This window comes from Somniosus microcephalus, chromosome 20 (assembly GCF_052327205.1).
Source record: "Somniosus microcephalus isolate GS21.2 chromosome 20, FLI_Smic_1.0, whole genome shotgun sequence".
Classification (NCBI taxonomy): domain Eukaryota; kingdom Metazoa; phylum Chordata; class Chondrichthyes; order Squaliformes; family Somniosidae; genus Somniosus; species Somniosus microcephalus.
The window spans coordinates 42884596-42910727 of record NC_141006.1 but is presented as its reverse complement, the minus strand read 5'-3'; the positions used below and the strand labels follow the sequence as shown (position 1 = coordinate 42910727).

General features: G+C 42.8%; 1 protein-coding gene across 8 annotated transcripts in view; it reads right to left on the bottom strand.

Annotated features, from left to right (window-relative positions):
* Positions 1 to 26132, bottom strand: part of macf1a (microtubule actin crosslinking factor 1a) — a 628388-nt gene that overhangs the window by 543808 nt on the left and 58448 nt on the right. For 2 of the 8 annotated variants that reach the window (XM_085962513.1, XM_085962524.1), the window contains exon 1: positions 17860 to 18253. The exons of 5 other annotated variants lie outside the window; for them this stretch is intronic. In XM_085962513.1, the coding sequence (XP_085818639.1) occupies positions 17860 to 17953 (94 nt within the window). In that variant the 5' untranslated portion in view covers positions 17954 to 18253. Of the gene's footprint in view, positions 1 to 17859; positions 18254 to 26132 lie in introns of those variants that run through there. One more of the 8 variants, XM_085962525.1, reaches the window with a different exon arrangement.

The window sequence follows — 26132 nt, the reverse complement described above, 5'->3', positions numbered from 1 at the left end:
CAAAATACGGACCATTACAATTCCACATTTAATGCAATTTTATAGTTGGTCATGGACATGGTCAAAAAACTCAGCTCTGCAACTGGAAGTTCAAGAAAGTAAAAATTTTGAATTCAAATGGAGTTACAGATTTTGCTCCAAAATAGAAATGCTTGTATAATTTTCAATCTGCATTTTGTAGTAAAATGTGCAATTTACTTTGACTCAAATCTAGTCACACATGCAATTAAGTTTTCACTAACTCAATACCTTGCATTTGGGGCTAAAACAGCCCAAACTTTCCAGAATGGGGGAGAGGAAGAGTGAAAGCTGCCAAGTGTCCCTAGCGAGTATTACAAATTCCCTGCACAGAGAATAGTTCCCACTAAAATTTTAAGTTACCTTTATTTTACTTCAAAATACAATGAAATTCCATAAGAGACTTGAGCACACAAATCTAGGCTAACACTCCAGTGCAGTACTGAAGGAGTGCTGCACGGTCGGAGGTGTCTTTCGGATGAGACGTTAAACCGAGGCCCCATCTGCTCTCTCAGGTGGACGTAAAAGATCCCATGGCACTATTTCGAAGAGCAGGGGAGTTATCCCCAGCGTCCTGGCCAAAATTATCCCTCAATCAACATCACTAAAACAGATTATCTGGTCATTATCACATTGCTGTTTGTGGGAGCTTGCTGTGCGCAAATTGGCTGCTGCGTTTCCTACATTACAACAGTGACTACACTTCAAAAAGTACTTCATTGGCTGTGAAGCACTTTGAGATGTCCAGTGGTTGTGAAAGGCACTATATAAATGCAAGTCTTTCTGTCTTTCTAGAAGACCGTCAGAACAGTGACTCTATTTTCTCTCCACTGATGTTGCCTGGCCTGCTGAGTTTTTCCAGCATTTTCTGTTGTTATTTCGGATTTCCAGCATCTGCAGTATTTTGCTATCGTACTGATTGTCTGTTTTGGTTTATTTTGGTTTACTTTCCCTTTTTCCCCCCTTCCCCTCTCCTCAAGGCATCAATCCCTTGCTGGGTATGGTTCCATGGGCACTGGGTGTCCTCCAGTACTTCACTCTTCACGTGCAAGCCTGGACAGTAACTGATGGCAGGGCATTTGCCAAGGCTTTGTTTTATGTGGTTCAACTCCTCACTATTCACACTAGCTGAGCCATATGGAGAGCTCCACTGGCTATTTTTGTTACCATCAATTAAATGGTCATCTTAAGCTTAATTCCGCAAATGTAACAATGAAATAAGTAGTACAGTAACACAGTATGCTTTACTGATTCCAATCCAATGTTATTTATTCCACACGATAGAATGTTGATACAGTACTGAAGTATCCACAGGGTTAGTGGTAGAAACATTAATAAAAGCATTAAAGTTAACTGAAAAAAATAGCTATCTGCAGAAGTAATACAGGCCCCTAGAACATCCGCATATCCTGATCACACTATGAAACAAAGCAATGCAAACAGGAGATGGCTAGAAGAACCCTTCTATAAAAGCTATTAGTCCAGCAGCAGTAAAAGTTTAAGTTAACAGCTGCAATGCATTGCTCCTACTCCTTACAGTATCTCAAAACCAAGTGGCATCACACCTGGTATACTGCATAGACGGAGCATACAGAAAATAAATTCCTGACGACAAACAGTAGTTATGATGAAGTCATTGCTGCTTAGAGAATTGTTTTTAGCAGTTATAACATTAGACAGATGGAGTCCCATGAAAATCTACAATAGCCATGATCGTACGCTATTAATGCTTGTAATGACAAATTTCCTCTTTCTGAATAAGAAATTCCTGACACCTTTCCAGCTTTAGTAAGCTCAGTTCCCTTTTCTAGAATAGCCTCATTCTGTCATATACCACAGCCATTAGTAAATTACTTAAGCTCAACTAATTTACTTTTTCTTGAAGTGAAAATTTAGGAGTCCATTTTTCATAACCAGGTAGTTTAGATTCTGCTGTCCTGCCTTGAAGAATCGGATTGTCCTTGAGCACCTGTTACGGTCACCCATAAGACTCTCGATGATCTCCAAACCCAGCTAATTATAAGTAATGGACTTCAAAGGATTAGCCAGCAATACTTATCACTAAGAACTGTGATCTTTTAATAGTATTAATATTTATATGGGAGATGAATTTCACACACCAATGTTTGCTACTGTTGGTTCTGTATACAAACCTAAAATACTCCATGTAATGCATTAGAGAGGAAATATATTTAATTAGCTTTTTATGCTCATTTGTTTGTTAATATTTATAAATCTTTCCTAATAAAATGTTCTTGTTCATCAAGTTAGGCCTTAATATATTAGTACAGCAGTACACAATAGCAAAGCTAACCATTGATATGAATACAAAAAAGACTTCCTTTCCCCATTATTGCACTGTGATAACCATTTCTAAAACTGCATCACAGATTAATTTTGTGAAATTATGGGAAACAAGATTGTGAGAATTGATTGGCATCAGCTTATGCATGAAATTTGTCACAAACCAAATTTCATATTCAAAACGTTGTCCTAGGAAATGGCAAGTGAAAGGGCTTCAAGCTCGAGTGGGGGGCGGGGGGGGGGTAGGATTATCAAATACACCGGTGATGCTTTCCAGTGCCCGAACAGTGCGAGTGACAGTAACATGCAGTGAGCAATGGGAGTGCAGGGGACAGAGAGAGACCACCAGAGATAAATTGAACAGAAATAAAACGACTTTGGCATGTAGCTTTCCTACCTTCTAAAAAGGTTCATTAATGCAACCACCCCATTTTATGAGCTAAACTATCCTGCAATATACCATGATTAGCTCCCTGCCTTCATTACTACACACACTCACAGAAAGGAGGAAAAAAAACAAGCAAGGGGAGAGAAAGAGCGAGTGAGAAAAGTGAGAAAAAAAAGAGCGAAAGAGGAAAAAAAGAGCAAGAGTGAGAGGGAACACAAGAAAGAGAAGAGAGAAGAGAGAAAAGAAAGGAGAGCAAGAGAGCAAGTCAGAAAGGGGAAAAAAGACATACAGGAAACTTTGTGATATCCGGCACCGACGGGACCGAGCTGTTGCCGTCCCATCAAAACCGCCGGACAAACCAGCGCTAATGTTGAAACATATGGAGATTTTGAGCTCCATATCTGGCAACAAACCCTGTTGCTTGCTTCTAAACAGTCGGCTGTACCTTGCAAGCGTCTCTGTAGCTTAGCAACAGCTTCGGCGAGACCTTGCAGAGTCTGACTGGTGAAAAAAAAGCAACGAAAAGAAAAAAAACCTAACGAAACAGCTCCTGATTTTTGCCGGTGGCTCGAGCATTCCGGACAGTTAACCTCCGGATAAACCAAAGTTTCCTGTAAATGATCAGTGAATCTATTTTGATAGGGGATAAATGCTGGTGAGGACAAATGTTTGCGAGGACACCAGAAGCACTCCCTTACACTTCCTCAAACAGTGCCATGGGATTTTTAATGCCCATCTGAACAGGCAGATGGGGTCTTGGTTTAACATTTTGTCTAAAAGATGGCATCTCTGACAGTGCAGCACTTGATCAGTGAACTGTCAGCCTAAATTGTGAGATTAAATCCTGTGCTAGGCCTTGAACCCACAAACGACGGACTCAAAAAGGTGAAAGTGCTGCCACGGAATCAAGCTGGCATATAAATCTCATCGACAAAGTCATACGGTAAGAAGACAATTAAACAATTGGCTTTGTAATTACCACTACTGTTCCAAGTTCATAATTCTGTATCTGCTGCATGGACATTTACATTGCGAGCTTGTCTCCTGTGAAATTACTCAATGTTTTCAGTCAGAAGATAAGCTATTTTATAATGAGCATCGCATTATACAATGTAACATACAATGTGCTGTTCTTTAATAAGTAGGAGTGTTTATATCGTAGCCCTTTCCTAATAAGTGTAAAAGGACACCTCTAAGCAAAGCTATTTGCTGCTAAAATGGAACTTTGCTTAATATGCTTTGTACCTTTAGGCCACAAAATTTACCTAGACCAAAGTTTCTAACCTTTGACCTGCTTCCTGTATGGAAATATTGTAAACAGACAGACATATGCTGTGATCAATTACGCACTAACTGCTGATGCTCAGAGGAGCCTGTTTGTGGAAAAAAAACTAAGATGCTACTTGTTCATTGTTAGGTAACTGCTCAGTTGAGATTTGTTGCTGTTTGAAGTGATGTTTGAGCTGATCAGGTGCAAGTGTGATATACATTTTCTACATGGCATCTTTAAAAGTATACAGTATAGTTTTTACTACTTCCAATGTTTTCTTCTCATATCCTGAAGGTAAGAGCCTTCAACATCACAAGAACTTTTAGGCATAGGAAAAGCTGTTAGGCCCCAAAAAAGTTCCTTTTTCATAGATTAATCTCACCTCATCATAGCCATATCCTTCAAAAATTCTCTCGCCACACATTTAATTTTCTCAAACTCATTTATAATGTTCAGTTCAGACGATTATTGCTGGGTTATGGTTCCACAGGCACTGGCCAGGTAGCCAATCTTCACATGTAAACTGAGAGGTATCAGCAGACTATCCATTGTCGGACATTCTCAACCGTGGTTATGGGGAGGAGAAAACAAACTGTTGACACACAATAGAAATTACATTTATTCATATCCAACACAAAAGGTTCTCTAAAACCCAAGTGGTAAATTACTTTGCAATTCACATGCAAAATCCTTTGGCTTAGTAAAATGAAAAAATATAATTTACTTGGAAATAGGCTCAAAGTTGAGTTGAAGTTTTCAAAAGGAAAGCAACTCAGTCATGTGAGCATGACCTCAAATTAAAGTCAAATCATAACAGATCAGATCAAAAATCAATTAAGCACGCAGTAGGTTTCTGTTAATCTTTGAATCCACCCATCTCCTGAACTCATCACACTAACAATTGGTTCATTGCTCATTTCTTTTTCCTTTAAACACAAAAAATCAAATCTGTTAATGAGCAGGTTTTATATAAAATCTGATTTATCAAGAATACTAACTTCCTTGCCCCATCTTAAGAAAAATTAAATTCCAGAGCTCCCAGAGTCACAGCCATCTGTAAGAATCTAGGAATTTCTCGGACTCCTCACACTAATAAATTCAATAGTCACGCTAAGATTATTACTCAACATGAACAGATGATTTACTGTAAATCCATTGGGTGTGACTACTGCAGTTAGCAATCCTTGACAGCATGTGATAAAAGATCAGCTGAAAGAAATGATGACCTAATCTTTAGAGAGCTGTCAGGAACTAAGTATCACAGATGACTGGTTTATCTGTATTTAGTAAGTACTTAAGCGTTTTTTAAATATTTGTTCATGGGATGTGGGTGTCACTGGCAAGGCCAGCATTTATTGCCCATCCCTAGTTGCCTTCGAGAAGGTGGTGGTGAACCGCTGCAGTGTGTGTGGTGAAGGTGCTCCCAGTGCTGTTAGGTAGGGAGTTCCAGGATTTTGACCCAGCGACGACGAAGGATCGGCGATTTCAGAATATCATGTCTTCCTTCCTCCACCCACTCCCTTAAATTTTAGTTTGGCTACTGCATAATGATTATAAAAAGACACTGTAAAAGGTGACATACAATTACAAGTCAGTACTGTACCAGTTCTAGAATATACTGATAATAACACAGGGGTCACATTTAAATGGCTAGCTGCACAAATCCAGATGCCCTTTGTCTTTTCCAGTTATTCTGCTCCTTTCACATACCTAAGCCAGTCTTTCATGATCTTTGCATTCTTCCACTAACCCAAAACAAACCTAACTGCATGGCACAGTGCCACACACTTTTTGGTAATCATAAACAAAACATGTGTAGTACCTAAAAAGATTCAATGAATTAGTTGTTAATCAATTAGTCAAAATAGGCAGATAGGTCTTTAATGGGCAAAAGTATCTATATACAAAGTATCAAGAAAATAAATAGCATTTGGATCTTAGAAGCATTTGCTACACACAAAAATCACCTCACAGTGGCACATTAAAATTAACAGCAAGACCATTTGCTTGAAGGTTATTTAGATATGTCCTCAATAACCCTCAAGATAAGTGGGAAAGCAATAAATGCAATTTTAATTTTAGTTACTGTAAGGTTAAAATCAAAGTCCACAAAACAATTCTACAACTATTATTCTTACTACTCCAAAGTCATGTCAATAAAAATATGCAACTCCAGAATTATATTATATAATAATTATATATATAGTTGTGACTTTCCACAATAACGAAAGAAGTGACAACAGCTAGCAACTTCAAACCTTAAACATATAATACACAGGATGTTTAACTTAGTGAAATTTGAACGTACCAAATTGTTGAATAGCTTTACAAGTTCAAACATTTGCAGCGAACCTCAAAACACGTAAATAACTAACAAAATTATAGGAAGCTTACTGATAAACACAGGTACCTGCATAAAGTACAAGCCTTATTGCTTGCAAGGAATTCATTTGGCTGCGACTACAAGGACAACTTCTACCTAGATAGTGCCTTTAGCTTGAGGAACACCCCAAAATGTTTTGCAGAGAAATAGATCTAAGAGCACAAGAAGAAGTAGGAGAATTGACAGGCTAGATTTTGAGGAGGTATTTAAAGGGAGAGTTAAAGTATCAAAGTGAAGAGGTTTAAGGAGGAAGCTCCAGAGGATACGGATAGCTGAAACCTGTGTCACTGAGCGGGGAGCATTGGGGAAGGTGGGACATATACAAGGCCAAAGTCAGAGGACTGTGAGGCTCAAGCTGGAGAAGGTACAGTCTTACCTATCCAACCACAGCCACAGCATCTCCAGCAATGGCTTCTCTTCTGTACCTACCCCCCACTGTTGCCTTTCGAGTGCCCCAAGGATCTATCTTTGCCCCCCCCCCCCCACACCTCTTCTTCATGCTCCCCACATCATCCGAAAACATGGCGTCAGATTCCACGTGTATCCGGACAACACCCAGCTCTACCTCTTCACCACACTCTCATGATCCCCTCCACTGCCTCAGTGTTGTCAGATTGCATGTCCAACATCCAGTCTTGGATAAGCTGCAATTTCCTCCAATCAAACATTGGAAAGACCAAAGCCATTGTCTTCAGCCCCTGCCACAAGCTCCTTACCCCTGCCAACCAATTCCATTCCCTCCCCAGCCACTGTCTCAGGCTGAACCAGACAGTTCGCAACCTCTGTGTCCTATTTGACCACGAGCTGAGCTTTCAACCCCATTTCTGCTCCATCATAAAGACCACTTTCTTCCACCTCCATACCATCACCCAGCTTCGCTCATGTCTCAGCTCATCTGTTGCTGAAACCCTCTTTCATGCCTTTGTACTATATAAATGCAAGTTGTTGTTTCCCATGCCTCCCTCCTTCACATACTTGTTCTCACCTTGCACCTCACCAGCCTTCACATTCCCCAAATCATCTTCCACTTCACCTCTCCGTTCACTTCCTGGGTCCCAAAAATGTATGTGTAATTGATTCAAGGTCTTTAAAATGATAAAGGGATTCTATAGGGTAGATATCAAGAACTATTTCCTCTTGATGGGGGAAATCCAAAAAAGTGTGGGCATAATCTTAAAATTAGAGCTAGGCCGTTTAGGAGTGAAATCAAAAAGTACTTTTTCCACAAAGGATGGTGCAAATCTGGAACTATCTTCCTCAAATGGCTGTGGATGTTGGGTCAACTGACATTTTTAAGACTGAGATTGATAGATTTTTATTAGGTAAGGGCATCAAGGGATATGGAGCAAAGGCAGTTAAATGGAGTTAAGGTACAGATCAACCATGATCTCACCAAATGGTGGAACAGGCTTGAGGGGCTGAATAACCTACTCCTGTTATGTTTTTAATAATCCCGTGTATCTGATGCTCATGGTGCAATCTCCTCTACCTTGGGAAGACGAAACACAGATTAAGTGATCACTTTTTTAACCATGATCTACCTGCAAGTGCAACCCTGAGCTCCTGGCCGCTTGCTTCTTTTAATTTTCCACTCCCACTCTGACCTATCCATCTTTGACTTTCTACACTGTTCCAATGAAACTCAACACAAGCTGGATGGGCAGCACCTTATCTTTCTATTGGGTACTTTGTAGCCCTCTGGCCTTAATATCGACTAATAATTTGAGACCCAATTCTGATGAATGGTCTACAAGCGAAACATTAATTTGTCTGTACGACAGTGACTACACTTCAAAAAGTACTTCATTGGCTGTAAAACGTTTTGGGCCATCCGGTGGTCATGGAAGACGCTATATAAATGCAAGTTTTTTTTTTCCTTTTTGGTTCTTGCCACAGAGATTGACTGGTACTGTATTTGTAATTTTGTGCTTTCAGGGGCAGGGAGTCAGTGGAGGTCAGAAAGGACAGAGGAGATGGGCAAACAGGACAAGATGTGACTATGCTAAATGTTACAAATTTGTGTATCCTACTCCATAATCCATAGTTTGCCTAAACCTCTGACAAGCGCATGGGTTCCAGTTCACATCGCAGATGATGTCTTAGGTTAATGAAATTTGAGCTTTATCTTATTTTCCTGTAGCAAGCTTGTTTCACTAACGTTTCATAGTTTCCCCATTAGGATATACAGACTGCAGTGAAGGTTAATATTCCCGGTAGCAGTTGGGGCTCTACAATTGGACTCAGTACCCCAGGTCAAAGAGAGAAACAAATCCAGTTAGGGTTCCCTTTCTGCCGACTCCTGCTAGAAAGTGCACGTGGACATCAAGCAAGGACAAGATTGGGCTTAGCGGCAAGGCTCCCACGGTCAAAACTGCTGTTGGCATTCACTGACTGGGTTATTCCATAAAGAATAGCTACCATCTCCCATAGAACCATACCATCGGCAAGTTGGGCATTCAGCAAAAGGGGAAAATTGGCAGCATACCCAAACATATACAAAAAAAAATGACAATACATTTTTTGCATATTACACACGACTTTATTTGTGGGTTCAATCAGCATAAATTATGAAATGTAATCACTGATTTTGTGGATCCAATTAAATATTTTAGCAATCACCACTGAAAATGGAAAGAATAGAACACCGGTCAGGAAAATTACATCATTGAAAGTTCAAGTTAAAAAAAGTATCAATCGTTGAAGTATTTTGTGCAAATCCCCAACCACCCAAGTACAGTAATTTAATCATTTATTTTCATCGGGCTGAGTGTATACAGACTGTTCAATATACCAAGAGCATTATAACCAAATAAGCAGATACCAAGAAAAGGTATAATATTTGAAAATTCAGACACTACATTGAACATATTTTACATGTGGAACAGTAGAAGTTTCTCCCCATCTCTCCTGAAGGCAATAACTCATGGGGTTACCATCCAACAGCCTGCCAGTATCTCACTCATGTAGCCATCCATCATTGGCAACCTGGACAAGGAGTCTTACAGAAAATTGGACCATAAAGGGAAGCCCAGCTAAGCCCAATCCTGTGTCCACACAACAGGCCCTTACAGATGCTTCCTGAATCCTGATGTCACTGTGCAGCAAGCAGGAGCAGGAACCCTGGCTCATTTTTTTGTATACGCAGCCTGCAGGCACATAAACCAGTAATGTTCCGACCACTGCCCTGACTGAGATCAGCTAATTCACTACAGGCCAGAAATTGAACTTGGGACTTTCCCAGCCTATATAACTCAGTACCATACCACACCGCACAATGCATTTATCACCCTTGAGTTTCAAGAAAGCGAAAAAGTGAATTACACCGGCCAGTACAAACCGAGCTATTCAGCTCATACTGCAGACTTATGGATCAGTAGAAAAGACAATGCAAGGGGAGACCAGATCTGTAAGCAGCACTGACGAGAAATCTCAAGTCTAAAATTTCAACATCAATAGTCAAATAGTACCAACACCATTTTGCTATCGATGTGGGTAGTGCAATGATCAGCTCAAAACTAATTTAGCTGAAGCCAAGCCACAAACTGAGGTGGACACTCTCATCCATACAACAGACCGTAGGTGACATTATACTCAAAATGCCAGTCATTAAACAGAGTACCGTTGGGCGTTGGTTTACTCATTTTTATGTTTATATGAAACAGCAGCTGATTTCCACTTTCCCGCCCTCAGTACACACACGCACCGACATCATATTAGTTCAAAAAGAAAATACTGCAGATGCTGGAAATCTGAAATAAAAACAGAAAATGCTGGAGATACTCAGCAGGTCAGGCAGCACCTGTGAAGAGAGAAACAGAGTTAACGTTTCAGGTCGATGACCTTTCATCAGAACTGGAAAAAAGCAGGAAATGGAACAGATTTTTAAGCAAGTGTAGGGGCTGGGAAAGGGGGGGGAGGGGATGAAAGAACAAAAGGGAAGGTCTGTGATAGGATAGAAGGCATATTAGCTAGCTGATTACCAAAATCAAATCAGAGTTCCCAAGGATGATCACACAAAGGGTCCTTTTACACTACAGATGTGCTGCTGACTGCAGTTATACAGATTTCCTTCTATTGGTTGCACTTTATAGTTTCAACAAGCCCAGACTCCAAAAACATGTCGTATTGTAGCATCTCAAAACTGTAGGTCCGCTATTCTTCCATCAGGGTGCCACTTTCTGTAATGTAAATGCAGGAAGCCAATCCTACGTATTTGCTCGGAGTCTTCATATTAACAATGGAGCCCAGTGCACCCCATGGAAGGCACTCACTCAAAACAGGATATAATGTTAACCACAAAGTAAGAGTGGCTTAAGAGGCTTCGACTGTAACGGCACTGTGTCACTGTAACAAAAGAGAAAACAAGAAAAATCTACATTTCAATAAACTGCTAGTTCTACTGAAAAGTCTTGGAACCCATTAAATGCTTTAGAAACTATGACATTATTTTAATTATTTAAAATTCTGTGCAGCATTACAGGTTGCATGTTGGAGCATCAACACATTGTGCCATGGAGCAGGGTGATACAGGAAACCCTTTGGTATCCAGCACCGATGGGACCGGCGTGTTGCCGGTTGATCAAAAATTCCGGATGACGGAGAGGGTTATCTACCGAGGCTATTTTTAACAAAGAAAAATTAAAAAAATCAAGAAGTGTGCAGTATACAGTAATTGGGTGCTCACCTACAGAATGTTGTGTTAAATGGATGGTGGAAGATGCTTGATTAAGTACAGTACTGCCAGTTGAGGGTAATGCAATGCAATGACTACCAGCAGCGTGGGAGACACACAGTACCCCTGTAAAATGGTGGATCAGAAGAGACTACTGGCAGCGCGGGAGAGTCAGACTCCTGTTACAGGGGTATTGAGGTGTTCTGACTTCAGACAGCGCCAAGAAGCTTAGTGGCAGTTTGGAGAACTACCCCCACTGACTAACTTGGCCACCGCGGGAGACTTGGACTCGGCAACATTGCCGGTTATTGAGGTGTTGTTTTCGGAGTGAGATTTTGCCGGTTAATAGAGAATTCTGGATATTTAGGTGCCGTTTAAACGAGAGTTTCCTGTACTGGTTTGATCTCTGGCTCTTCTCAGTTACCAATCTGAATCTTTGCCAAGTGGTTAGAGACTGAGCGGAGGTGGAGAGGCAGCACCCCAGTGCAGATTCACACAGCTCTGCTATACCAAGACGTGCACTGCACACCACCCTCTCAACCTCGAGGCCTAGGACCAGCAAACACTGGGAACAAAACAGGATGGGTGCTCTTCATTGGAGGATAAGCTCAGCAAATAAATCAAAATAAACTTCTACTAAGTTTGTATTTTGAACATTTTTAGGCTCCAGAAGCTTCCTTTGTGCTTCTGAACGCTCTCTCATCGCCAGCACAGAATAATGCAACTGCTTTAAACCAACACTCATCAACTTTTCAAAATAAACTCTTAATGATCTACATTCATGTGTCCCAGCAACTAGCTTTTAGTAACATTTAGAATAGGTTCTTTGTTTCCTTAAAAAAAAAATTGATACTAGTAAGCAAGATCTTTTGCAATACAGTAGAATCCTTTCATAACAAAATCTCATCTTATAAAACACCTTGTTCGATCAGGAGCCACTGATTAAATGTTGCTCTATGAAAGCTTGATGTTTTAATCCGAACCTCAAAGCATCAGTCCAGACAGAGAAAATAGCTTAAATCTGAAATTGCTACATCCTGACAACCCTACAAAGAGAATTTCAGATGTATAGTTTATACCGAGGCATGGTGCCATAATCTTGGAGAGGCATGCAAATCTGAACAGACATATAAATTGCTTCATTTACAGTTGTAGGCATCTCCACTCAGCACCTAGCACACACGCACAAAAAGGGAAGACGTTTGGCCAGTTTAAACCTGTATCTGAGTGAACTTGTAACCAGAACACAATGGCCCAGAAATTCGGGTCCCAACGCGTGAGTACGCACGGGGTACTCACGCGTAGGCCCAACGAAAGTGCCGGTTTCGTGCATGCACTGCGCATGCGCGGGAAACCGGCACTTCCGTTCCCCTGAAAGAGGTTGACAGGTGGAACGCGTGCGCCGGAGAGGCAGCGCGTGCACATCGAACTTACTTTTTTTTTTTTTGCAGGTTTCTCCGGGCGGGTAAGTCTCCAGCAGTTACACTTTTAAAAAGCAGGCGCAAAGCCTGCTTTTAACAAGGTAAGTGGTGAATTAATTAAAATTAAAACATTTTTTCCACAGGTTTATTATTTTTTAAATACTTTAAAGAAAGGTAAGTTTATTTTTAGCCCCGTTAGAAAATGTAATTAATTTTTTCAAAAATTTAAATTGTTTAATAGTTATTTCATGTAATTTAGTTATTTTAAAAGTGATTAAAAAAAAAAAATTATTTGAAGTTTGAGATGTTTTGGGGCTTATAGTATTTATAGGTTTGACAGCTCTTCCTGTCAAACTTATGAATAAAGCATTCCCTGCTACCATTGGCTCTCCATGGCCCACGTGATCCCAGGGGACACATCGAACTAACTGCGCCCCTGGGATACACAAGCACTGCACGCCGGCAGTTGGAGGAGGCCCAGAATCGGAATCCCACGCAGGCCCACAGCTCAACGGCCGGCGCGCTAGGTAAGTGCAAGTCGGGGGCTTGTACCCGCGGGAAGCCCCCGACCTGAATTTCTGGGCCAATAAAATGTGGCACCAAGTAACAATCTTATTCAGTAATCACAAGGATAGATGTTTTGGGAAATAGAGACATCATACTAATGTTGTAAAGGGTGCTTTTCAGAAGTTGGGTACACTTCTGAAGTTGGGGTTTGGGTTTATTGTTGAAGCAATGTAAAAGGGAGTTTTACTTTACATCTAGCCTTTGATGTATCTGACCTGGGAGTACTTGCTGCTGACACTCGGTACAGAAAGTGGAAAAAGCAGTTTATTCACCAGCAGTCCCCTCTTTTAAATCGGCACAAATTCTCAAAAGAAAAAATTCTGGACATACATATTAAACAATGCATGTCCAAAGAAAAAAATGTTTCTGCTGCCAGGTGGTATGGGTCAGTTAGTTGCAAGTGGGGACAAGCTGTGGGCAGTAGTGAGAAACGCAACGAGGAGGAATGGCCCATTATTGGTTTATGGAGACAGGGACCTATACACAAACTAAACTACACCTGTATGTAATCTATGGATCTTATCCCTCCAGTGCCAATTATTTGGGAGATTTTATGCATTAAAAAGATTTTAGCCAAATCTAACCTCCAATTACTAGTAAAAATGTGAAAAGAAAAAGTATCTCCAATCCAAAGATGCCACTACATTCTCAGCTTCTCTCTGGTTCGGACTTGGACCAGTTCCTGGGAGGATACTTTGCAGGCAAGCCTTGGATCTCGAGAATTAAGTTTTTCTGTAGCGGAACAGAAATTATGCCACTGATATACTCACCTTGTGCTGCAAACTTGACACCTCTCATTGCATATCTACTAATCTAATACATTATACTTGATGCACATATCTCCTTGCTTCACGTCTCAAAACCTCACCACTAGTAAAATTTCACACACATCATGAATGGCACTGGAGTCAAAAAAGGGCAGCATCGCACATAATTAATTGCAAGCAGCATTGGAAGGCTCCTGGGAGCAAGTCATCAGCATGCCCAGGATGAGGGAAATGGTGGCAGAGTTGAGAAAACTATAAAAATTCCCCCACCCCCACTCCTAAAAGGTCATCTATTGTGGATTTTAAACACTCCGTGTACCTTGACACTGTAACAATTGGATTTTCATCTGTCAGATTCTTTCCCTGTCAGTAGCCACATACATCCCATTATGTCCAATACCCACCTATATCACAAAGTATTTCTAAAGGGTACTGTTTTGAAAATGTAAAGCTGCTAGTTGTATGCGCCAATTTAAACCAACTGAGACTCTCCAAAATGGAAATTAATTTGCTTCATATTTTTTCTACAGGTTGATTGTTTTAGATAATTTCTACAGGTTGATTGTCAGCTCTTATTATCTAAAACAATCAAACATTTCTGTAGCGTATGAATTCTAAAGACAGGAACTGCAATAGCTTCAATGGCGAGATTTGCAACACTTCCTAAAATTTTATACATGGCATTTATTTCCATCTCAGGTACCTCAGCATTAGAAAATACAACACTACAATTATATCAACAATCTAAAATTCCAGACAAAATGCATCATTACATATAGATTAAAAAACAGTAAAATACACTACAGGCAGGCTTGGAGTTTACCTTTGGTTCTATTTAGTGTATTCACAAATGGAAGACAGAAAAAGCAACAACAAAAAAGGAACACAAAGCACAGCTGTAGTTTTTCCTGAGCCTATATTTTATTTGATATACTCGGACCAAATATATAGATACACACTTATTTTCACCATCTATCATGAAAATACCAGCATCACATTGTAATAAACTAACTCCACAATTAATGGTAATGAAGAATTAACTTGTGATATCAGAGAGAAACCATCACAATGTTAGGCAAAGGTATTAAGGGATATGGAACCAAGACAGATAAATGGAGATACGGTACAGAACAGCCATGATGTAATCGAATGGCTCGAGGGGTTGAATGGACTACTCCAGTTCCTATAACTGATGAAACTGGCACAAAATCAAGTGAGTCTTCATATTCTGATCCAAAATTAGCACAATATATGTAAACAACATTATTTTTCAGATGATAAGCACTTGTATTATATCCTTGCAGCTTTAAAGATTAATTTTGAACAATTCAAAGATCACTTAAAATATTTTAAAACCAGCAACTTCAAATTCTGACATATGGCATAACTACGAAGAACATAAGAAATAGGCGCAGGAGTCGGCCATTTGGCCTCTTGAACCTGCTCCGCAATCAATAAGATCATGGCTGATCTTCTACCTCAACTCCACTTTCCTGCACTATCCCCATATCCCTTGATTCCCTTAATATCGAAAAATTTATCGATCTCTGTCTTGAATATACTCAATGACCGAGAATCCACAGCCCTCTGAGGTAGAGAATTCCAAAGATTCACAACCCTCCGAGTGAAGAAATTTCTCCTCCTCTCAGTCCTAAATGGCCAACCCCTTATTCTGAGACTGACACACCTGGTTCTAGACTCCCCAGCCAGAGGAAACATCCTCCCTGCATCGACCCTGTCAAGCCCTGTAAGAATTTTGTATGTTTCAATGAGATCACCTCTCATTCTTCTAAACTCTAGAGAATATAGGCCTAGTCTACTCAATCTCTCCTCCCCAGGAATCAGTCTGGTGAACCTTCGTTGCACTCCCTCTATGGCAAGTGTATCCTTCCTTAGGTAAGGAGACCAAAACTGTGCACAATACTCCAGGTGTGGTCTCACCAGGGCCCTATATAATTGCAGTAAGACATCTTTACTCTTATACTCAAATCCTCTTGTAATAAAGGCCAACATACCATTTGCTTTCCTAATTGCTTGCTGCACCTGCATGTTAACTTTCAGTGATTGGTGTACAAGGACACCCACATTTCCCAATCTCTCACCATTTAAAAAACTCTGCTTTTCTATTTTTCCTACCAAAGTGGATAACTTCACCTTTCTCCACATTATATTCCATTTGCCATGTTCTTGCCCACTCACTTAGCCTGTCTATATCCCCTTGAAGCCTCTTTGCATCCTCCTCACAACTCCCATTCCCACCTAGCTTTGCATCAGCAGCAAACTTGGATATATTACATTTGGTCCCCTCATCCAAATCATTGATATAGATTGTGAACACTACTCTCTGCACCACAATGCAGGTGTGAAAAACGTAATTACTTGTGATATCAGAGTTAAACCATCTCTCTGTGGGTTTAGAACCAGTCCTACTGAACAAAATTGCATTCTAGTTTTGGCAGCATCACAATTTTAAAAAAATTCTACGCTATAAATCACAAACTGTTCATCAGCCCCACAAATCACGCAGCCTGCTTGCCACCAGATCCAATAGGTCGATATTGCTATTCAAAGCAACTCTGTTTATCCCTGCAAGCAAGCCCAGGCCTCCTTGCTAATGCGCAGGCGCTGGCTGAGTGGCTCATTCCCAACAGCTCAGGTTAAACTGTGCTCAGATTCCTGGACAGAGCACTGCAGGGAGATACAGGAATACTGCATTAGTGCTTTAAAACACATCTCTGCAGATATAAGTTTAATACAGGTATTACGTACAATTGGGTCTCTCTTCTGGAACGCATGTTAAATTATAATGCTGCAGACTATTAACCGCTGCAGGGTATATTGTTTTTTAAATCCAATCCTATGCCTAAAATGAAATTATTAAAAAAAATCAGGAACAACCTCACAATGTGCGTTTAATGCAGCAGGAATGGCCGAATCTCCCACGGAAGTCGAGCAGACTCGAAGTTGGGGCGCAGGAAGACCAAAGTGTGGCAACACGGGAGATCTTCATCTGCGGTTTGTGGTATTTAATATCTCTCAACTGGAAGGAAATTGATCCAATTTCGTTCTGCACACTCAGATTTAGCTGACAGATTTATTGCATCGCCAAGAAAAGAAATTCTGTGATACCTCACTTATCCCAAAACATCCTCCTATTGTCAGGAGAAGTCTAAACTTGCAATGCAGCCACCTCCCTAGACAGGTCTGTCACACCTTGTCCTCACAGACCGGCCGGGTAAAACAAAAACCGGTTTATAGGTTCACAGAAAGAACATTATTCGGATTAAAACGTTATCCACAAAGCTAACCGTTTACCTGGTGAGCAATGTATCCGTCCAACGCGATACAATTTAATAGCAAACAAAAATAAATGGTAATTTACTGATATCAATCTATAAAAGACAAAGAGATTGATTGTGGAGTCATTGCTCTTCTTGTAAATCTTAATACTAATCTGTTTTCCAGCCTGAAAGTATCAGGATTATAAGATAATAGTAAAGTCAGACAGTAAAATCTTACTATTTCAAAAAAATCTATTAAATACGCCGCCCCAACAAGTACACACAGGAATACGATGAACAATAAAACCCTCTGAACACAGTAAGATTTCTCGCAAATGTGCCATGGTGTGAAAATAAAAACACTCAGAACTGTCACATGAAGAAGAAAAAGGGCGTCTGGCGGAATTATGCCCGAACAAAACTGAGAATCAAAGCCCTGCAGGACTTGAAAGTATCTTTCCCCTCCGCATTTGTTTTCAACAGAGGGCATTTAAACAATTAACACCGGGGTTTGTGTGTCACGGACACCAAAAAACACAACCCTCTCAGCGATTAATTAACACCTCGGAGCAGATGAGAGAGAGAGAGAGAGAGAAAAGGGAGGGGTAAAAATAAGAGGGGAAAAAAGGGAAATGTTCAATGATAGCAAATGCATCCCAGCGCTGCTGCCAGTGTGAACATCCAACGGTGAATTCATGAAGATATTCCCAGCCTGTCTGCAAACGGATGCCGGGCCGGGCGGCCGGTTCCCCACAAGAAGCGGTTATCACCCGAGAGTTATTTATTACCTTTGTATCTCTCCAGAACGTCCTCATAGGCCTGCACATACTCCTTCTCCTCGGCGAAGGTGCTGGGGATCTGACCCGGCACATAGCCGGCCATGGTGGCAGCGCTGCGGCCGCTTCCCCGGCACTGGAGACCCGAGTGCGAGATCGGCCGCTCTCTCGACGCTGGGGCTCGCTTCAACCGGCGCCGCGGAATGCGAGTGTGGCTGGAGTGGGCTCCCGAGTGAGATTTCTCCGGGATGAGCCTCCGCCAAGACTCTCTCTCTCTCTCTCTCTTTCCCCCCCTCCGCTTCCTTGCTCCTCTTTTTTTTTGTGCTTAATGAATGGCTGGCGGACTGTGTGGCAGCGCCGCCCGGAGTCTGACTCAGTCTCGCACACGGGCCGGCCGCAATACCCCGGGAGTCTGTGTGACTGCGCTGAGGGGAGCCGGAGTCAGAGCGCCGCCTCTGGCCTCCTGCCGCTCCCGCCGGCCCGGCTCGGCCCCGCCTCCCCGCTCACAGCGCCTCCCCGCGGCGCGGGACGGCGACACCTGGCGCCCAGGCAGCAGAAAGGCGGGTACCGGGGAGGCAGAGGCAGGAGAGCTCCAACCAATCACCCCCCCACCCCCAGCCAGGTGAGATTATGGAGAGATCAACCGATCACATCACTGCCAGGGGAGAGTATGGGGAGATCAACCGATCACATCACTGCCAAGGGAGAGTATGGGGAGATCAACCGATCACATCACTGCCAGGTGAGAGTATAGGGAGATCAACCGATCACATCACTGCCCGGTGAGATTATGGCGAGATCAACCGATCACATCACTGCCAGGTGAGATTATGGCGAGATCAACTGATCACATCACTGCCAGGGGAGAGTATGGGGAGATCAACCGATCACATCACTGCCAGGTGAGAGTATAGGGAGATCAACCGATCACATCACTGCCAGGTGAGAGTATGGGGAGATCAACCAATCACATCACTGCCAGGTGAAATTATGGGGAGATCAACCGATCACATCACTGCCAGGTGAGATTATGGGGAGATCAACCAATCACATCACTGCCAGGGGAGGGTATGGGGAGATCAACCGATCACATCACTGCCAGGGGAGAGTATGGAGAGATCAACCAATCACCCCCCTAGCCAGGTGAGATTATGGCGAGATCAACCAATCACCTCACTGCCAGGTGAGATTATGGAGAGATCAACCAATCACATCACTGCCAGGTGAGAGTATGGGTAGGTCAACCAATCGCATCACTGCCAGGTGAGATTATGGGGAGATCAATCGCACCACTGCCAGGTGAGATTATGGAGAGATCAACCAATCACATCACTGCCAGTTGAGATTATGGGGAGATCGACCAATCACATCACTGCCAGGTGAGATTATGGAGAGATCAACCAATCACATCACTGCCAGGTGAGATTATGGAGAGATCAACCAATCACATCACTGCCACATGAGATTATGGGGAGATCAACCAATCGCACCACTGCCAGATGACATTATGGGGAGATCAACCAATCACATCACTGCCAGGTGAGATTATGGGGAGATCAACCAATCACATCACTGCCAGGTGAGATTATGGGGAGATCAACCAATCACATCACTGCCAGGTGAGATTATGGAGAGATCAACCAATCACATCACTGCCAGGTGAGATTATGGAGAGATCAACCAATCACATCACTGCCACATGAGATTATGGGGAGATCAACCAATCACATCACTGCCAGGTGAGATTATGCAGAGATCAACCAATCACATCACTGCCAGTTGAGATTATGGGGAGATCAACCAATCACATCACTGCCAGGTAAGATTGTGGAAAGTCCAACAATCATAAAATTACATAGAATCTGCAGGTAACCCTGAAGAAGGAGAATGCAGCGTCTTTTGGTATGCTTGAGACCTTTTGCATCCAGTGAGCACCTCAGACTGGAGTACATTGTCGATACTGAAAATAATATTCTCATTTAATTTGACACATTTCCTTTGTTTTATTTATAATTTGTGTGTCTATTGTTTTGTGCCCCTGTAAAAAGGGGGCACTTTTGGTAGAATAATTTTATTTTCATTGATGACACCTAGGGCAACTCATAGGAACAGGAGTAGGCCATTCAGCCCCTCGAGCCTGCTCCGCTAATCGATGACATCATGGCTGATCTGTGACCTAACTCCATATAACCACCTTTGGCCCAGTCCCCTTAATAACAGAAAGCTATCAATCTCAGATTTAAAATTAACAATTGATCTAACATCAATTGCCGTTTGTGCAAGAGAGTTCCAAACTTCTACCACCCTTTGTGTGTAGAAGTGTTTCCTAATTTCACTCCTGAAAGGTCTGGCTCTAATTTGTAGACTATGCCCTAGTCCCAGAATCCCCAACCGGTGGAAATAGTTTCTCTCTATCTACCCCATCAGTTCCCCTTAATATCTTGAAAACTTCAATCAGATCACCCCTTAACCTTCTAAATTCCAGGGAATACAACCCTAATTTGTGTAATCTCTCCTCGTAACTTAACCCTTGAAGTCCAGGTATCATTCTGGTAAACCTACGCTGCACTCCCTCCAAGGCCAATATATCCTTCCTAAGGTGTGGGGCCCAGAACTGCTCCCAGTACTCCAGGTGTGGTCTAACCAGGGCTTTGTACAGCTGCAGCATAACTTCTACCCCCTTGTATTCTAGTCCTCTACATATAAAGGCCAGCATCCAATTAGCCTTTTTGATTATTTTCTGCACCTGTTCATGACATTTCAATGATCTGTGCACCTGGACCCCCAAGTCTCTTTGGACCTCCACTATTTTTAGCCTTTCACCATTTAGAAAGTACCCTGTTCTATCCTTTTTAGGTCCAAAGTGGATGACCTCACATTTGCCTACACTGAAATCCATTTGCCACAGTTTTGCCCATTCACTTAATCTGTCGAATTCTACTTTGTAATTTTATGCTTCCACCTACGCTGTCTACAATTCCACCTATCTTTGTGTCATCGGCAAATTTGGATATATGACTTTCTATGCCATCATCTAAGTCATTAATAAATACTGTGAATAGTTGAGGCCCCAACACAGATCCCTGTGGGACAGCACTAGTCACCTCCTGCCAATTTGAGTACCTACCCATTATCCCTACTGCCTGTCTCCTGTCGCTCAGCCAATTTCCTAACCAGATCAATAATTTGCCCTCAATTCCATGGGCTTCTACCTTAGTTAACAGTCTCTTATGTGGACTGGAGGTGGTCCTCCACAGATTGTGCAGTTGACAGCTGCAGAGTTGGAAGCAATGGAGATTAGTGGCGTTTCGGCATCCCTGGCCATCGGAGATGGGGAGTTTGGGACCTCGTAGCTACCTGGTGACAGAATGAAATATCAGCAACCCACATGTCATACAATACTCAGTCATGTTGACTTGATTTCAGCAGCGAGTGAAATATGATCATCTTCATAATGTTAAGTTGCAACATTCTTACCTTGCCGGTATTAATTCAAATCTTTTCTTTCCGCCAGGGCCTTCAAGCATGCAGCAGAAGTCGGTGGAGCTCCAGGACGTCGAATCCTTAGAGGAGCTGATTCCTTCTGAGGGTGCACCATCACAGAACTCATGCTAACCGTGCATCAGTGCAGATACTTGCACTTTGGTGGTCCAGTTAGGCAGTTAGTTGGGATTTCACCTGGTGATTCACAGTTCACAAGTGAGCAAGAGCAGACAGTGGTGACAGGGACAGCAGCTCTTTCCAAGCTCTGCTCAGCTGGACACATGCTGTACTCCGGGGGCCATCGATGAAAAGGATAATCATTGAGGGGTTGCAGAAAATCTGTGACCTCCTGGCAGGCCTTCCACACACACTGTCCATGATTGCAGAGAGAATGGAGGAGTCCAGTTCAAGCATGTTGCAGGGCATTGTGAGGATGTCTTCTTCCATGGATAGATTGGCCAACTCTGTGGAACATCAATCGTGGCAATCAAATGAGTCCATGCAGGCCTTGACCATGGCCAGCAGTAGTCAACATGCTGCTTCCTCTCCCAATGGCCAAGTCTGTCCCCGCACGGGTTCAGGTAGAGCAACCTTTGGCAGGGCTATCACAGGCTCCAACATCCAGAGGTCATTGGCCAAGAGTTCCTCAACAGTCAGAGCAGGGATCTGAGCAGCCAGCCTCTACCTCTGCTGAAGCCTCGGGTTGCACCATTTAGGAGCGGTAGGAAAAGGAAGGTTAAAGCTTTGTAGTTCAACAAGGGTATGCACATGTGTGTTTGACAAAATGTTATGTTGTTAAGTTTGTATACTGTATTCGCTGCTCACGAAGCGGTCTCCTCTACATTGGGGAGATCAAACGCAGATTGGGCGACCGCTTTGCGGAACACCTCCGTTCAGTCCGTAAGGATGACCCCAAGCTTCCGGTCGCCTGTCATTTTAATTCTCCGCTCCACTCCCACTCTGACCTCTCCATCCTCGGCCTCTTACACTGTTCCAATGAAGCTCAATGTAAGCTCGAGGAACAGCAGCTCATCTTTCGATTAGGCACTTTACAACCTTCTGGACTTAACATCGAGTTAAACAATTTCAGACTATAACCTCTCTGCCCCTATCATTTTTTCTCTCTCTCACATGGCAGCTGTCTATCATTCTGCCATTTACACTTCATCTAGAGCCATCTTTTGTTTCTTAACCTGTCCCATTACCATCTCCTTTTGCCTTGCACCATCATCCCTTTTGCCTCTTAATCTCTCCTGCCTTCCATCCTATCACAGACCTTCCCTTTTGTTCTTTCCTCCCCTCCCCCTTTCCCTGCCCCTACACTTGCTTAAAAACCTGTTACATCTCCAACTTTTTCCAGTTCTGATGTAAGGTCATCGACCTGAAACGTTAACTCTGTTTCTCTCTCCACAAATGCTGCCTGACCTGCTGAGTATTTCCAGCATTTTCTGTTTTAATTTATGTTAAATTTAAATCCCAGTGAATATCTCGTTCAAATTGCCTCATTTAAATATTATAAGCAGTATCCCACCTCTCTGGAAGGGATTAGATACACACATTGAAACACGCCTGAGTTAAACCCGGAAGTCGGTGCGTTGGAACCAGCTTCCGGACGGGACGATTTTAACAACCCTCTCAAACCCAAAATGACGTGCTCTTTACTATTAAAATTCCCCCCAAAGAATCTATTTTGTATTCCTGCCATTCCAGTATTATCTCCTGTGAGTTTATGTTGCTTGTCCTTGCTCTATCCCTATATTTGCCTGTGGTATACTATTTCATTTTATATGTTTTGATATTTTCATTTCATATTTCCCCTTTGCCTTTCGAATTGTTTTTTAACCTCTTTAAGGTCATTGTATTCCCTTTTGTCATCCTCTCCTTTATTGTTTATGTACTTTGCATATGCCTTTTTCTTTAATCTGCAATCACATTGCTGCCAAGTGAGATTATGAGCAGACCAACCAATCACCTCACTGCAAAATGAGACATGGGAACAACAACCAATCACATAGCTGACAAATGAAATTATGGGAAAACCAACCAATCGCAGCACTGTCAGGTGAGAATAGATAATACCAACCAGTCACATGACATTGATGTTATGGCAAAACCAAACATCATATCACTCCCAGATGAGATTATGGAAAGACTAACCAATCAGAGCAATGCCAAGTGAGATTATGGGAAGACCAACCAATCACAGGACTACCAGATGAGACTAGATTACACCAACCAATCATATCACTGTCAATTGAGACCTGGGAGCAGCAATCAATCACAGCACTGCCAGGTAAGATTAGATGGCACCAGCAAATTACAAGTGAGTCATGGGAACACAAATGACATCGCTGCCTGGTGAGCAGAAGGTGACAGCTGCCATTCACATCACTGTCAACTATGACTGGCAAACAACAGCCAATTGCAAATGCAAAAATGAAGGGCAAAGCTAACTAATGGGTGGGGCAAAATGCAGCAAAGGGCGCATGAAAATGCAAAAAAAAGTCCTCAAAAAATAACTTTACCAAAAACCTACCTTTTCCCCCTTTAAGAAACCTGCTTCAGTAGGCCAGATCCCATGATTCCCCTACATCCAATTTTAATGATCAAGGCTCGAACTTCAGGCAGAGCCTCACCAAAAGATGTACAATTCAGTATTGGATATATTATCATTGTATTTAAATATTAATAATGAAGCTACACATATCAGTAGCATGGCCTCATTATTTGGCCTGGTGGAAAATCAAGTGACCTGCGAACAGTTCTGACAAGTTTCAGCAACCAATATCTCAATCAACGCCCATGCCTGTGAGGCCCCGCGCTGCAACTTCAGAGTTACAATTGTCCCTAATGACTTCGGAAACACAAGACACAGCACAGCGTGAGAAGCTAGACTGAGACAACAGATCAGATTACTCAAAGCATAACAGTGACATCTACAGAATGTGGCATAAGACATTCAACAACACAAATCACATTGCTGTAATGTGAGACAATAATATCGTTTAAAATACATGATGGAAATCACACAACATGAGTTTAGATGGACAACATTAATCACAGTAGTGTCACTTCAGAATAAAGTAAGAGTGCACTCATGTGAGGCAAGACCAGGGACAGTGACCAATCATTTTACTGCAGCTCAACACCATAAAGTAGAGCACCATGCAATACAAAATGGGTCAAACAATGAATTACATTAGTCGCACTGTAGTGTAGGACAAGATTTTGAATGTGACAAAAAACTGTACAGCACTTGAGATAAAGCTGAGGTGGCATAGTGGTTAGCACTGTTGCCTCACAGCGCCAGGGACCCGGGTTCGAATCCGGCCTCGGGTGACTGTCTGTGTGGAGTTTGCACATTCTCCCCGTGTTTGCGTGGGTTTCCTCCGGGTGCTCCGGTTTCCTCCCACAGTCCAAAGATGTGCGGGTTAGGTTGATTGGCTATGATAAATTGACCCTTAGTGTTAGGGGGATTAAATACGTGGGGTTACGGGGATAGGGTGGGATATGTGTTGATGTAGGGGTTACGGGGATCGGGTGGGATATGTGTCGGTGCAGGCTCGATGGGCCGAAATGGCCTCTATCTGCATTGTGGTGATTCTGTGATAACCAATCACAATAGAGTACAACTTCAGAGTTACAGTCATGACACTGTTTAACAGCTACCATTCTGTGTCATAAAGTTCAATATTCTTCAACCTCTCTTAAGATCTTGTTACAGTGTGCTGAACTTTAGTTTCTCTGATCAGTTTGGGCATTTACCATATCTGAATGCACATTGTTCTACCAATTTAAGAAAAATTCTGTATTGCCTCTGCTAACACCAGAATTACAGGCAGTTGAAAGTTGCGGTATCCAGATAATTGATGTTCTAATAATGTACTGTACTGTTATTGCAATATGGAGCAGTGTCAGTTAAAGCGCAAGACAGCGAAGTACACAGCGTATCATGGAAGTTGGGGAGAAATGAAGAAGTTGTAGGAGTCGCTGGAAATCAACAGACTGCGAGACTTTCGTAGCAGCAAAGAAAAACGTGTGTTAGCTTTATTAACTCTCCGCATGGACTGAGGAACTCAGCCGCGTCGCAGGGCTATGACGTCATCACACAATTGACGACTCTTAAAGGGACCCTGCCTCGATAACCCAACCAAGTTCCGTACATAACGTGGAGCGATAACAACATTGGCTAAACATAGTGAATTGTGTTACTGTCCCTATGTGGTCTCCGCCACATACGTCCCCCCAGAATTCACTAGAATTGGCAATGTCAGTCGTTGAGGGGCCCGGATCACACGGCCGAAATGGCTCCTTAAGTCCGGGGCGGGGACCGGGGGGGTCGCCGGAGGGTCCCCGGGCGCTCGGTGGTGGACTGAGGGTGCAGAAACCGGAGGTCGGTCCCGCCGCGGGGGCTGAGCCAACCCAATGGGTCGGTCCAGATCCAGGTGGGCCGGCTTAAGACGGTCCACGGAAATGTAGTCCGGCTTACCACTGACATCTACCATGAAGGCCTTGTCCTCAGCTTCCAGGACGCGGAATGGTCCGTCGTAGGATGGGTGAAGAGGTCCCCGGTGGGCGTCGTGGTGGACGAAAACGTACTCCGCCGCACGAAGGTCGGGCGGAACGTGGGACTGAGGGAGACCGTGCTGTGACGTGGGCACCGGCGCGAAAACCTTGGCATTGTCCAGGAGGGCGGCCCGCTGATGGGCTGCGGACCAAGGGTCCGTGGCGTTGGGGACGAACTCCCCGGGAACCCGCAGCGGCTGCCCGTAGACGAGCTCGGCGGACGAGGACTGGAGGTC